The sequence below is a fragment of the Corvus hawaiiensis genome, chromosome 11 (genome assembly GCF_020740725.1).
Source record: "Corvus hawaiiensis isolate bCorHaw1 chromosome 11, bCorHaw1.pri.cur, whole genome shotgun sequence".
In the NCBI taxonomy this organism is placed as follows: Eukaryota; Metazoa; Chordata; class Aves; order Passeriformes; family Corvidae; genus Corvus; species Corvus hawaiiensis.
Genome location: NC_063223.1, coordinates 20,297,242 through 20,309,943, shown reverse-complemented (window position 1 = coordinate 20,309,943; position 12,702 = coordinate 20,297,242). Strand labels below are relative to the sequence as shown.

General features: G+C 47.7%; 1 protein-coding gene across 3 annotated transcripts in view; it reads left to right on the top strand.

Moving 5' to 3' along the window:
* Positions 1-12,702, top strand: part of RNF123 (ring finger protein 123) — a 47,890-nt gene that overhangs the window by 2,612 nt on the left and 32,576 nt on the right. For all 3 annotated transcript variants that reach the window (XM_048315410.1, XM_048315409.1, XM_048315411.1), the window contains 15 exons: positions 919-1,003; positions 2,995-3,074; positions 3,871-3,968; positions 5,133-5,187; positions 5,515-5,600; positions 6,313-6,399; positions 6,898-6,965; positions 7,814-7,939; positions 8,637-8,751; positions 9,568-9,672; positions 9,796-9,921; positions 11,084-11,176; positions 11,369-11,442; positions 11,889-12,006; positions 12,493-12,592. In XM_048315410.1, the coding sequence (XP_048171367.1) occupies positions 919-1,003; positions 2,995-3,074; positions 3,871-3,968; positions 5,133-5,187; positions 5,515-5,600; positions 6,313-6,399; positions 6,898-6,965; positions 7,814-7,939; positions 8,637-8,751; positions 9,568-9,672; positions 9,796-9,921; positions 11,084-11,176; positions 11,369-11,442; positions 11,889-12,006; positions 12,493-12,592 (1,416 nt within the window). The remainder of the gene's footprint in view (positions 1-918; positions 1,004-2,994; positions 3,075-3,870; positions 3,969-5,132; positions 5,188-5,514; positions 5,601-6,312; positions 6,400-6,897; positions 6,966-7,813; positions 7,940-8,636; positions 8,752-9,567; positions 9,673-9,795; positions 9,922-11,083; positions 11,177-11,368; positions 11,443-11,888; positions 12,007-12,492; positions 12,593-12,702) is intronic.

Here is a 12,702-nt window from a genome sequence, read left to right as displayed (position 1 = left end):
TGAGGTGTAGGGGGGCTGAAACTGAGTAAATCCTCAAAGTGAGATAAAATTTTAGATGGGACATCCCTGCAGTACTAAGGACTCCAGGAACTCATGTCACAGAGCCTTTTCTTCAGCACACAGCCCTGCCTCATAAGGCTGGAGAATGTTGTGTTGCCTGCCTGCCATCTCATTTGAGACTCATCTGATTTAGGGAGTTCTCCTTCCAGGATGAACAGCTTGGCAAATTCTCAAATTAATCCTTTTCTGGGAAATTCTGTTACCTGCCAGGCAGTCTGGTTTTTTTCTTGGAGCCACCAATCCAGCACAAGTGTGCTTATGAGACCACAAATCTGGCATTTGAGGGCACTGTTGCACTCAGAAACAAGGAATGCTGCATCAGTGTGACACTAGGAGTTGTTCAGAGAAGGTGAGGCACACATCCTTAAAGAGGGTTCTCGGTTACACGAGGTGAACTGCACCTGCAGCCTTTCCATCTCATCATCTTTTAGTGCAGTTAAGAGATATCCTGAATAGGAACAGGACATCGGGAATTGCTTTAGTGGTAAGATTTTTTTTTTTTTAATAAAATTGGATTTCTACTTTCAGCTTTTGGAGTTCCTTTATCAGGAAATAGCACAGCAGGATTCCTGAGGATGTACTTCCACCTGTGTAGAGCAATTTATAGGCTCCCAGTTGCTATGGCAGAGCAGCTCAAATTGGAAAGAGCCTTTCTTGGGGAGATGCACCCAATAGTGCTGAACTCTGATTCTGCTAGTGAGGTGATGAATGACTGCTTGAAGCTGCATTTACCACTGTGTTGATCAGCAAACATGAACGTAATTTACCCATAGTTACCAGTTTCTTGCTTAAAACTGAAATTAGTGTTTGAGTTTACCCCGGACTCCCTAATCTTACTTCCTTTCTGTTTTTCCCAAGGGATCGTGAACAGCAGGCTGCTGAATGATTATCTGCATCGAGTCTTTACCAGTGCTGATGGGAACCAGCCTGCAGCTGCTTACAGGTATCAAACTTCTCACTGCCCAGGTGGCAAGCGATGCCACCTCAGATAAACAGCACTGTGTGAAAGGAAAGATCTTTTAGTGCCACACAGTGATCTTTGTTAAAAGCACAGCAGCTCCATGTTACAGAAACAACTCTGAGGTCTGCTCTTTTAATGGCTTTTTCAGACTGCAGGGCTTGCGAGGAAGGATTCTTTTTTGCATGAAAAATCCCATCTACATCACTAGGCCATATTTTTGAAATAAGTAGGCATTCATCTGATGTTCCTGTTCCCCCTTTGCTTGTAAGGAAGTGCAAAATGCACAGGTTTCAGGGACAGGAATTAAAAATAGGTTGTTAGTGCCCTGTAACCTAAAAGCAAGACTGTTACTGATCCATGCAATACCATCCATTTTTCAGGCTGTGGAACTGCTGGTACTTTTGTTAGAGTCACCAAAGGACAAACCCCACAAAATTCCTATTTAGTGACTGCTTTTTTCCTATTTATTTTCAGTTCCACTTCACCTTGTATCCCAGAAACTTGTAATGTTGTATGAGAAGAATTCCTCTTGCATCTCTTTTGCCAGAGGCAAGTCAGACAGGTTCAGGGCAGGTAGGAGTGTGGCAGAGCAAGGCAGGGCTGTGGCTCCTGCTGGTTGGCAGTGCTGCAGCATGGCTGGGGTCACATTCCATGGGCTATACTTAGGACTGCCAGCTCCAACGTGAGCTCAGAGCTGCTATTAATAGTTCTTGGCCCTCTGGCTCTTGGTGAGCCAGGGTGATGGTGCGGGGGAGGCAAAGTGGCTCATGTTACTTTACCACAAGCTCTCCTGCCAGCAAGCCTTGGAACAGTCCATCTGTCTGAGCATTTTGGTTTTCAGTATTTCTGATTTCTTTGTCTCGTGATTAATGACTTGAATGCACAGAACTGATAGTTTGTTGGACTGCTCTCTCTTTTTTCCTGCCTTCCACCCTTTTCCCCAGGACGTGGCTACTTGGTAGAAAGCCCAGTAGCAATCAAAGAGGTCTTGGAAATAACATTTGCCATATGAGAGCAACTTTTATGGTATGACATCTTCTCTTCAGAGGCCTGAATTCTTCATAGAGGAGCTCACTGCAGATATCTCTCTGCCTGTCTCATGCTCTTCCACCCTCCTTCCAGAACTCCTCCTCCATGCCAGTGCTGATTAAGCAGCTTTGCTGAAGCCACCCTTCTTATGCCAGCCAAAACTGATTCTTTGCTTTCACTTCTGTGCATCTTCACATCCATCAGGCTTTCACATCTCTCACCAGTCTTAGGGAAATCCCTACTCCTGGAGAAGTGAGAAGTTGTTTCCCAGATGACTTTGGAAATGGGAAGCAGGGATAGGAACAACTAGTGATTCTCACAGTAAAAGGAGGCTCTTGTGGAAGGATCAGCTAAGTGAACTAACCTTGAAAGGAGAGAACTAAGGAAGGGCAGTAAGTTCTCTAGAGCAGTGGCCCAAAGGGGGTACATGAGAGACTTTTCAGTATGAAAACAAAGTAGTTTTAGCTGTTGTCACAGAGAGAGGATGCTGGACTAGCCTGAACTTTGTCTGAACTGCTACAGCTGCTGCTGTGGTCCTCCCTCTTTTTTTGTACTGCAAAATACTTCAGGGAAAAAACTAATCCTGACTTATGCCATGTTTGTATGATGCTGACTGCAGCAAAGTCAAGGTCCATAGTTGTTGGTAGTACAGCTGGTTTCTTGTTGCCTTGTACTACAGTTTTCTTACTGCAACAAAACACTCCTGAGCAGACTGAAGACTGTAAGATTCTTAATTATCTACTTGGCTTGTTCTTGCTGTGTTTGGTCCTTCCTTCATTCATTGCCCCAGCACGAGGGGCAGCAAATTCTTTAGATTCATGACACGAAACAGATTGTCAGAACTTCACGGGTCATGTCTCAGTGCAGGACACGTGTCTGGGCTGCAACTCTTTAAAAACTGGAGACACAGTTTTTTGAAGAGCTCCTCTGTGTTTATTCCCCAGGAAGCACCTGACGTTCCAGAACCTGCAGGAGCACCTTGAGCGATTGCTGGCAGAGGAGAATGGCTCTGAAGAAAGTAGAGGTAGGAGATACTGCCTGTCCAATTTGTGCTTCTTGCTTGTGCTGTTTAATTGGGAAGGACAAGTTGTATCACGAAAGGCATTTTCCTGAGTGAGCGCTGTTCTGCCTCTCCGTGCTCTAATTGATTGTGCCTTTAAATCCTGCCTATGAGGGGCTCATCAGCCAGCCCTGCAGCAGGTCTGCTTGCAGATGGAGGCATATTTCCAGGCTAAAATGTCTGGAAAAGCAGTTTGGGGGCAAATGGTGGCGGTGTTTTACTGATAATTACATGCAGAGCCATTGCTTTGACCAGGGGTGTGCACTGCTGTCGTCAGTGGGAGATGCAGAGGCTTGTTGACAATTTTTTTCATGCTGGTCTCCACTTCGGGCCTCAGGCTGTTCCCTGTGTTCTTACTAGCATCGTTTTGCTGAATGAATCAGGATGTGGCAAGATACAACCTGGCTCCCCTCCTAGAAAGGCGATTTTTTTCTTGCTGGCTGCAATCAAAGCGTGACATGTTGGCCAAACATTTGGCACAGAGTTTAGCCTTTGAGTTTTGTCAAAGTAACATTTTCAGGTGATGTGGAAAACTTAATGTGTCCTGAATGCTGCGTAGCTGAATTGCTGTGAAGACTTTCTTTTCAATCTCTCTCCTTTTCTGAGGTTCTCATGCTCTAACATAGGCAACACTACCTTAATCTTCCTCTCCTGTAGCAGAATCCAGGTGCTGTCGCAGTCTGGCTGGAAGCACTCAGCGGGTGAACTGTTAAATCCTGCACAACTCTCCCTAACAGGTTTTCTGCAACCCTTGTTTCAGATCAGGTAGCAGAGGGCCGGCTCGGTCCCTCCACTGTGGTGCTGGACCACACGAGCGGCTTTGAGGGACTCCTGCTGGTCGATGATGACTTGCTTGGGGTGAGTGTGTTGCTGGACACAGCAGAAAATGGTCTTGAGGGACTAAAAGGACTTGGGGCTTCTTGGTTTGTTCTTTGTAACAGATCCCTGTCAATGGTTTTGTAGCGTGTGTAAATGGAGTCTGCCCCGAAAGCTGCAGGATCTTGGAGGAAGTGAGCTCTCCTGGGAAAAGGTGTAGCAGAACCACTAAGTCTCAGCAAACTCTGAGTGGGGCTGTGAGGAAGTGAAAGGATTACCCTGGCCCAGGGGCTCACTTGGCTAAGCAGCCAGCTTTCCTGTCCCTCCCTCCAGCAGACTGCCTCTTCCTTCCTTCTGGTCTGTTAAAAGGCTAGAAAGAGGCTAAACCCGAGCTTTTCCTTTCTCCTTTGTTTCCACTAATTACCTGCTTGCTCCTTAGCTGATGTTCCTCATGCAAAAAATCAGCTGAAAGAATCCACTGGAATTTAACCCTTTCCTACTGCAGTAATTTCTGCACTCCTTTCGCCCTTTCACTGAGCAAACACATCCCCTGCTCTTGAGCTGATTCCTTCTTTAATCTATGCCTGTTTTTTAGACTCTTACAAATCAGGATGCCCTGGTCTCCCCTTTCCCTTTAACCAGCTGCTGTAGTTTACTTTGGCTGTACCTAGAACTGACCCACAGAATGGATTGGACTGGCTTGTCCGTGAATTCCTTGTTCCTACCTTCATTTCCTCTTCATGGTCTGTCCCAAGATGGCGAGAGTCAGTTCACTTTCTAGACAGCATGTTACCTGTCAATCCTGGCCTTTAGTCTGGACACCTTGAATCTATAGTTTTCTTCCAACTTGTCCAGCATTCGTGTATCTTTCCCATACCATAATCACTTTTGTATACACTTTTGTCCCAATTCACTGGGAACCTGTCTGTCACCATGTTGCCCTTGTACTGCTGCCATGCTGGATGCCTCACTGGGAGTATCAAGTACAGATGAGCTGTGGGAGGGACCTGAATGATTCTCTGGGGCCAGTTGGCTCCAAGTACAGGTGCTGGGGTGGGGAAGATGTCCCTTCTTGTCCCTATACTGTCCTTGTGAATAACTCTCCATCTTGCTTTGGTTTTGAGTGCTAGGACAGAGGGAGTGGGAAGGGCTGAACAAGCCTCTCTTTTTGCCTGATGTTAAAATACCTTTTTTTTCTTGGTCCAGGTGATTGGCCACAGTAACTTTGGGTCCATCAGGGCCACAACATGTGTGTATAAAGGTAAGGAGATAAACCAGTGCTGCTTTGAGAAAAGACCCTGGGAAGAGTGTATGGGGAGTTAGACAACTAGAGAGCTCAGGAAATCTTGACTATGTTCCAGATCTTGAGCACCCTCTTCCCCAGTTCATTCAGTGGCTTTTCCAGGGAGTGAGAACGATGAGGGGATTGTGTGATGCCAGAGCAAAGAAGTGGGAGGGGAATCCTGGGGATGTCCTGAACCTCCTTTGTGTGCCACGTGTATTTCTGTGGGAGCAGTGTCAGGTTCAGCTTCTCTAAAAACGAGCCAGGGGACAGGAATTCACTGTGTGACACCTCTTTTTCTTTCAGGGAAATGGATTTATGAGGTGCTCATCTCCTCCCAGGGACTCATGCAGATTGGCTGGTGTACTCTCAACTGCAGATTTAATCAGGAGGTAGCGTACCAACTCTGGGGGATTTTAGATCAGTGTGGAGCATTGCATTGGTGCTGTGCCCTGCTGGCATTCACACCAGAAATGCCACACACACACTAGAAATGCCAGGCCTGCTGTTTTAAGAGTCTTTACAACACTCTCTGGTCTGCGTCCATAGGATGGTGCACAGTGTGAAAGCCTGTGCTGGGTGTGTTGCTGTGCTCTTGCTGCACGTGTTGACTTTCAGCTGGTGTCTTTCCCAAAAAGTGTGTGTGTCTGCAGTGGTGGCAGCCTGTCCCTTGGGATGGCCCTCAGCAGCTGGTGCTACAGGGCTTTTATTGCCCAGGAGAGGGTGGGATGATGTTGCATCTGGGTGGGATGTTTGGTGCTGGAAAGGGATGTCAGCTGCAGAGTTACACTAACTTGTCACTCTGGAATGTGTGAGAAGGGAGATGATGGCATCCTGGGGGTCTGTTTTGATAGAAATGGGAAGTGTCAGATGCCAATACTCTTCTTCTGGCCCAAAAATAAGTGGGGAGTGGTGTATTTCCCTGAACCAACAATCACAAGCCTCTGGATTAATTCCTAGCGTGAGGATTTTTCCCAGGCAGAGCATGTGAGCTGTCAGCTGCTCTCCCTGTCTACTGGTCTCCCCCTAAAAGGTTCTCTTGCAATGAGAGGAATCCTCTATGACTGGTGTGGTCTGAGTCTCCTCTTTCATACTTTGGTGCAGGAGGGCGTTGGGGACACGCCAGATTCGTATGCCTATGATGGCAACAGGGTGCGCAAGTGGAACGTGACTACTACCAACTATGGCAAAGTGAGTAGCTGTCCCCCAGGAATGGGATGGAGAGGAAGGAGGAGAAAGCAGGTGACTCCTTCTGCTCACTGGCTTCTGCTGGGCCTTGTGAAATGCCCTCAGGCCTTCCTCCCTGCTTCAATCTGTGTGCCAGCACTTGTCTGTACTTTAGGGGTGCTGGATGTGCTGTCTGGGTGCTTTGTTTAGCAGCCCCAGCAGACTGATTCCCAGCCTAGTGCTGCTGTTGGTCTCTGGAAGGCTCTGGTTCTCTGTAGCACATCAGAGCATGGGTCATCGTTGGGATAAATATACATTCCTAGTGCCAGAGGGGAAAAATCACCCCAATCAGGGGTTTTATGTGCAGCTTCCAGAAGTGCCTGACAATGCTGTGAGCTGCTGGGAGAAGGAATTCTCTCTTCTTTAACCCTGAATCAAAAGGAGTTGGTTGGGTTGCAGTCTTTCTTGTGATGTGGGAACAGCCTGGAAGTATGTTTAACCTCTTCTCTCTCTTTCCTGCAGTCCTGGGCAGCAGGAGACATTGTCAGCTGTCTGATAGACCTTGATGAGGGCACCATTGCTTTCTGCTTGTAAGCATCTTTGCTTTGTTTATGTCTGTGTGTAACAGAAAGGTTTCCTCACTGCTCAGCAGATTGCTGAGCCCTATTTCTGCCCTCTCCCCTTTATGTTCCTTGGTAGTTCTGGCGTTTGTTTTTCTGCCTTGTGTTCAGAAACCATCTGAATGGGTTGTTGGGTCTCAGTTCAGTTCAGTTAAAGCATTTGGCAGGAAGATGTTCAAGCTACAAAGTCTTTGTAAAGTTTGCCAGGATTTTAGAGAGAAGGGCATCTCTTGTGATGCTTAATGCCACACTTGGCTTTAATTGATTGCTTTTATGGTCAGTGTAGACCTTGCCTGCCCTAAATTCACAAGGAGCTGTGGAAAGGGTGATAAATCTTCAGTTTCCAGCTCCCATGCACAATGAGAATTGTTCTCTGCAACAAGTCAGTTGAAACTAAGAACTCTTAGATGGTCCATGTCATCTTTTATGGAGGAGTAGATTGAAAGCATTATCCTTGATTGTCATCAACATCAACTAGATGAGGCTAAAAAGTCTCATGCTTTAAAATGTCCTGCTGCTTTAGTTATCTCACAGATTTGGGTTGCCCTTGAAGCTGGGTAAGCTCTGCATGTTGTGGAGACTCCAGTGCTTTCCCCTGCTCATACGAAAATGGGAATGCCCCTGTGCTTCCCGTGGCTGTTACTCAGCAGAGCTGTGACATTTGCGTGTGTGCCAGGTTAAGAGTGACAGGAGGCATGACTGACTGGCGCGTCCGTGTTGGCAAGTTGCTGGCAGGGGAATGCAGATATCTGCATTGCCCAGCTGACCTCAGACCCCTCCTGCTGGGACTAAAACCTTGTGGGTTTTCCTTCTTTCAGGAACGGCATATCTCTGGGAACTGCCTTTGATAACATCACGAGGGGTGCTGGCATGGCTTATTTCCCTGCCATCAGCCTCTCCTTCAAAGAGTCTGTTGCTTTTAACTTCGGAAGCCGTCCGCTCCGATATCCTTTAGCTGTGGGGAGAGAAGGTCTGAAGGGAGAAGAGCCTGTCCTGAGACATCTTTGGAGGCTCTAGAGTATATGCACCTGACTGCAGTTCACTTTCTGATGTCAGCACTTGTGTGCAGAGCTGAGTCAAGGAGAGAAGAGCCAGATACCTCCTTAGCTGGAGCAGAACTACAGGACACAAACACAAGTTTCTGAAATGAGAGTTACTTTCAGCTCTGAGTCAGCAGCTGCTGCTACAGCTGGGGGCTGCCTGCTCCCAGACAGTTAGATCCTGCAAAATTCTCACTCTGCAGTTTTGGAAACCCTAATGGTGCTGAGCCTTTTGGTCACTCGTCTCTTTTGCCTCCCAGCCTTACAGGACCTCTGACATGGTATTAGTGTTGCCTGTTGCTGTGTGAATGCTGAAGCCTGGAGCTGCTGTCAGAGCAGTCCTGGCAATGCCTGTTGATGGCTGTAGTGGGGTCTCCAGCTGGTCTTTGTGATGAGAAAAGTATTTCACGCCCAGCAGAAGTGAAATACTTGCTGCTTGCAGTATTGAGGAAGTGGGAATAAGAGCTTGTGGCTTATCATCCATGTAGAAGGCACTGTGGTTTGAACTGTGGGTACAAAGTAAAGCAGACAGACTTTTCGTTGCACAAACAAAAGAAGTCCCAAAAGGATCAGATTGCATTTTCCCTTAGCACTTCCCTACTTATCCAGTGGAAGGTTACCGGCCCTTGCAAGATCCTCCTGTGGCAGACCTGGTGAAGGCTCGGAAGCTGTTGGGCTACTTGAAGAATGTGATCCATATTGGAATAGATGTGACGGTAGGCTGACATCACTGGCTGGATCTGACGGGCACCATGCTGGGAAATGTGGTTCTGCTCTCCCTGGCACATACTGCCAGCTCACATGTTTCCATACACCCGAGAGTCTAAATGCTTGCATGCTTTTACATGGGGCATGCATGTCCCTGGAGCTCTTTGCCTTGCAAAATGGGCTTCCTGATGGTTCCAGGACTTAATTTAAATCATACTGGGCTTTGTTCTCAGTCCTGTGAAGTTTCATTGCCAGTATTCAAGAGGTGATGTTTGTTAGGCTCAGAACTGCTGCATTTGATTTTGCACCCTTGAAAGCAGTTTGTTCATATCCTCAGCTTTTTACTGATGTCCTGTTTAGTAATGTGGTGAAATTCTGGCAGGTCTGCCTTGAGTATTGTTTTGGCTGTGGCACTGTTCCCTGGAAACACTGTTTTCCACTAGGATGAGAGATGATGTTTATGCCCAAAGCATAGGGAATGCCATATGCCATGGTCTTGGCTTGAATGGAGGCCTACTTTACTAGTTGTCCTCTTCTGTAGGTGTTCCCATTTACAGATTATTATGTAAACTTAAACCTTTCTTTAGAAAAACATTGTCAAAGTGCCCGCATGTGGTTGATGGTGACATCTGGACTGCACTACAGCTTTCCAGATGAATAGTCCTGGCTTCTTTGGCATTCTAAATTCTCATGTTCAAGGTTTTTACTGCAGTCAGGCATGGGACAGCAGTGGCTGCTCCAGGCCTGTGGACCATTCAGGTGTTGGTGTACAGATGGATTGAGCTAGATCCAAGCCACGTGTATTTCTGAATTTGCCATTGCAGGAGGGGAAGCTGGTGGAGAAAGACACATCCATGTGGCAGCTGCAGGGAGAACCCACAGTGTTGATTACATTAGCTCACATCTTCAATTGTTTCTCCCCTCTTATGGTGAGTTTTGCCTGCTGGCTTCTGTCGTGCTTGTTACACCTCTTGTGAGGCAAAGTGAACCCCAGCTTTTGCTGGGAAGTGACTATGCCATGGAGGAATGTTGACCTGGCTCTCTGTCTGCAGTGCAAGGTGTACCTGGTGGAAGATGTACTCATGACCTTCCTGTTGAGCATCCTTGAGCGAGGAGGGGCAGTGGAGTCCCACCCCCTTATTCAGCAGCTGCTGGATCTCATGTGGCTTCTTATGGAGGTGAGTTGCTAGGGTGCTGGTTCCTCCCTAGGGATCCCAGGGAGATCCTGGGAGGTGCTGAGGACAGGAGCCTTCCCTACAAAATGCTGGTAGTGTTCAGTGTCTTTCTCTTCTTTTCTCTTTGTGGTAGACCACCCTCTCAATTAGTTCATCTGGCTGCTGCTGCACACCCAGGCACTGAGGGTTGAATGCAGACACTGGCAATGAGTTAACCAAGCATTTCTAAGCTTCTCCTACTGCTAAAGGAACTGATGATGGTGAATAACTTCCTGCTTCTGGGAACATCAAATTTATCAATAAGAATAGTCTTCTGATTGTAATTAATGTGTATTTGACTGTGGAGGTCTTAAGCGCTGCCATGTGCTGAAGAGATCGATCAGAGTGTGCGGGACTGGGGTAGAAGTGTGCAGGGCACTCTCACCATCTCCATCACTGCTGGGGAAAAGCCTCCTCCAACTTCCTGTCCATGCTGGAGGAGCTTACTCCTTCCTGGGACAGATGTTTGAGGCAGCTGGGAAGCTGCTGCTGCTGGAGTGCTTGGGTGGTTACACAGAGCCAGTCAGTGCCAGCGATCTGCTTGGAGACAGCACGTCTGCCCTTTGGGGTAACAGTTAACAGATGTGGGCACTGGCCCAGCCAGCTGCCATGAGAAGTTTAATGGAAATATGTCATGACTCCTTCAGGCCCAGCATCTTAGCAGTGAAATCAGACCCTCTGGTAGGACTGCTGTGTTTGTGGAAGAGTTGGCTCTCACCCTGCTGGTTGGCTATGAATTGGATTCAAAAAGACAACTCTTCTATCATCACATTTACATCACATTTACCCATTCTTTCCTTTCTGGGTTGGTTCTGCCAACACTGTGTCTTGGGTAGAGTCAGGGAATAAGAGAACTGGTGACTGCCCATCAAATAGGGCCTGGGACTTTGGGTTTTTGTAGGTGACTTTTGAGTTGGACTTTCTGCAGAAACTTGTTTCTCTGTAGCAAAGCACTGGCACCAACTTCTGCTTGGACTCTCTCCTGTGGAGTCAGAGGGACACTGGGTTCAGAGCACCTGCTTTTTCAGTTCATAAATGAACACTTCCTTCCAAGGTCTCACTCTGGGAGCTATAGCTGTTCCTGACTCCTTGCTGTAGTTCTTCAATGTATTTCTTATTTTCTCAGGAGTATGAAGTGCATGAGTGCCTCAAGCAGCTGCTGATGTCCCTGCTGCGGGCTTACAGGTTCTCTCCCATCATCCCAGACCTGGGATTACAAGTGAGTTTGCACTTCTGAATCCCCAGGAATCTGTGACTAGCCAGCTTCTGTTATGTCCCCTTGTCCAAAGGTACATGATGTTTTGGATTCTGTAGTTGTTTGATCCAAAGATGGCAGTTTTGTCACACTGTAGCTATTGGAGAGTTGTATGTTCTGCAGATGGAGTCACTTTTGCTTCTCCTGTTTTCCTAGATCCACTACCTCCGGCTCACCATTGCAGTCTTGAAGCACGAGAAATCTAGGAAATACCTACTCAGCAATGTTCTGTATCCTTTGTGTCTCCTCCTGTCTCAGTTTTCCCTCAATAATGCAGCCAAGAACACTTAAAGGACCTGTAGGTCCAGGGAGGCAGAAGCCACCCTGTCTTGAGAGGTCATTTCTCAGGTCTCTTCTGCCTGACACCATTGCCTACAAAGTCCTGCTTTGAGAGGAGGGAGCAGTGTTGTATAGTTCACATCCTAGTAACACAGGGGAGCTCATTTCTACCTGACTGACCTCTAATATCCCTTGAGCAAAACCACTCCCAGAGCAGTCCAGCTCTACGGTAGCATTTGGGCAGCTGCTGTGATAGCTGCACGGGGCTTCTCCAGGGAGAAGAGGCCTCTGGATCTTACAGTGGTGGTTTGGAAAGGAGTCTGTCACTACAGCTCTGGAGACACGCCCTGTACCTTTTCCCGTTGTAGCTTCTGTGCTTGCTTTAACTCCAGCACAGCTTCGACGTGCTCCGTTCCGTTGTGTTCTTCTACATCAAGAGCCCGCTGCGTGTGGAGGAGGCAGGTTTGCAGGAGCTCATTCCCACCACGTGGTGGCCAAACCGCTTCACCAAGGAGGTGAGTACGGGCATCTCCATCAAGGAGGCTGAAGAAATGTTGTGGCCTGCCATCTGCATCTTTTTCTGGCTGACGAAGTTGGATGGCCCATGTTTCCGGCTGTGTTAGCACTGGTGGGTCCTACAGAGCTGTGTGAGAGCTGGAGCTTTTGCGTTGCCCTATCATCTTTTTTGTCCCCTTAAAAGGGGTGTTTGAGGTGTGATGCTCGGATAGGGGATGGGGGACAGTTTTCTGTGGCAACAGATTTGGAAGGGAACCTCACAGTATTTAAGGAATTACTGGGTTGACTGGGGTGTCCTCAAAATGCCATTACTCATTACAAGGCTGGGGGAGACCTGTTTAGGTGTGCTGCCAGCTGCAGTCACACCCCGGCACGTTGTTTCAGGGAGTTGGTGCTCTCCATTTCACATTGTTTAAGGGAGTTTCTGGCAAGACATTTACCCTGTGCAGTGGTCTCCTACTAATCGGTGTCTGTCCCCCAACTAGGGCAAGGAGAGTAAGGAGGTGAAGGAGGAGAGTGCTGAGGAGAGATTGAGGCGTCGAGCATATGAAAGAGGCTGCCAGCGGCTCAAGAAACGCATTGAAGGTTTGTGAGGAAGGAGGGAGGTTGCCAAGATCCCACACCTTTTGTGCAGCCAGGAGCTATTTCCAAATCCCATTCACTACCTGAAGTAGAGCTGTGTTCCTGCCAGGACA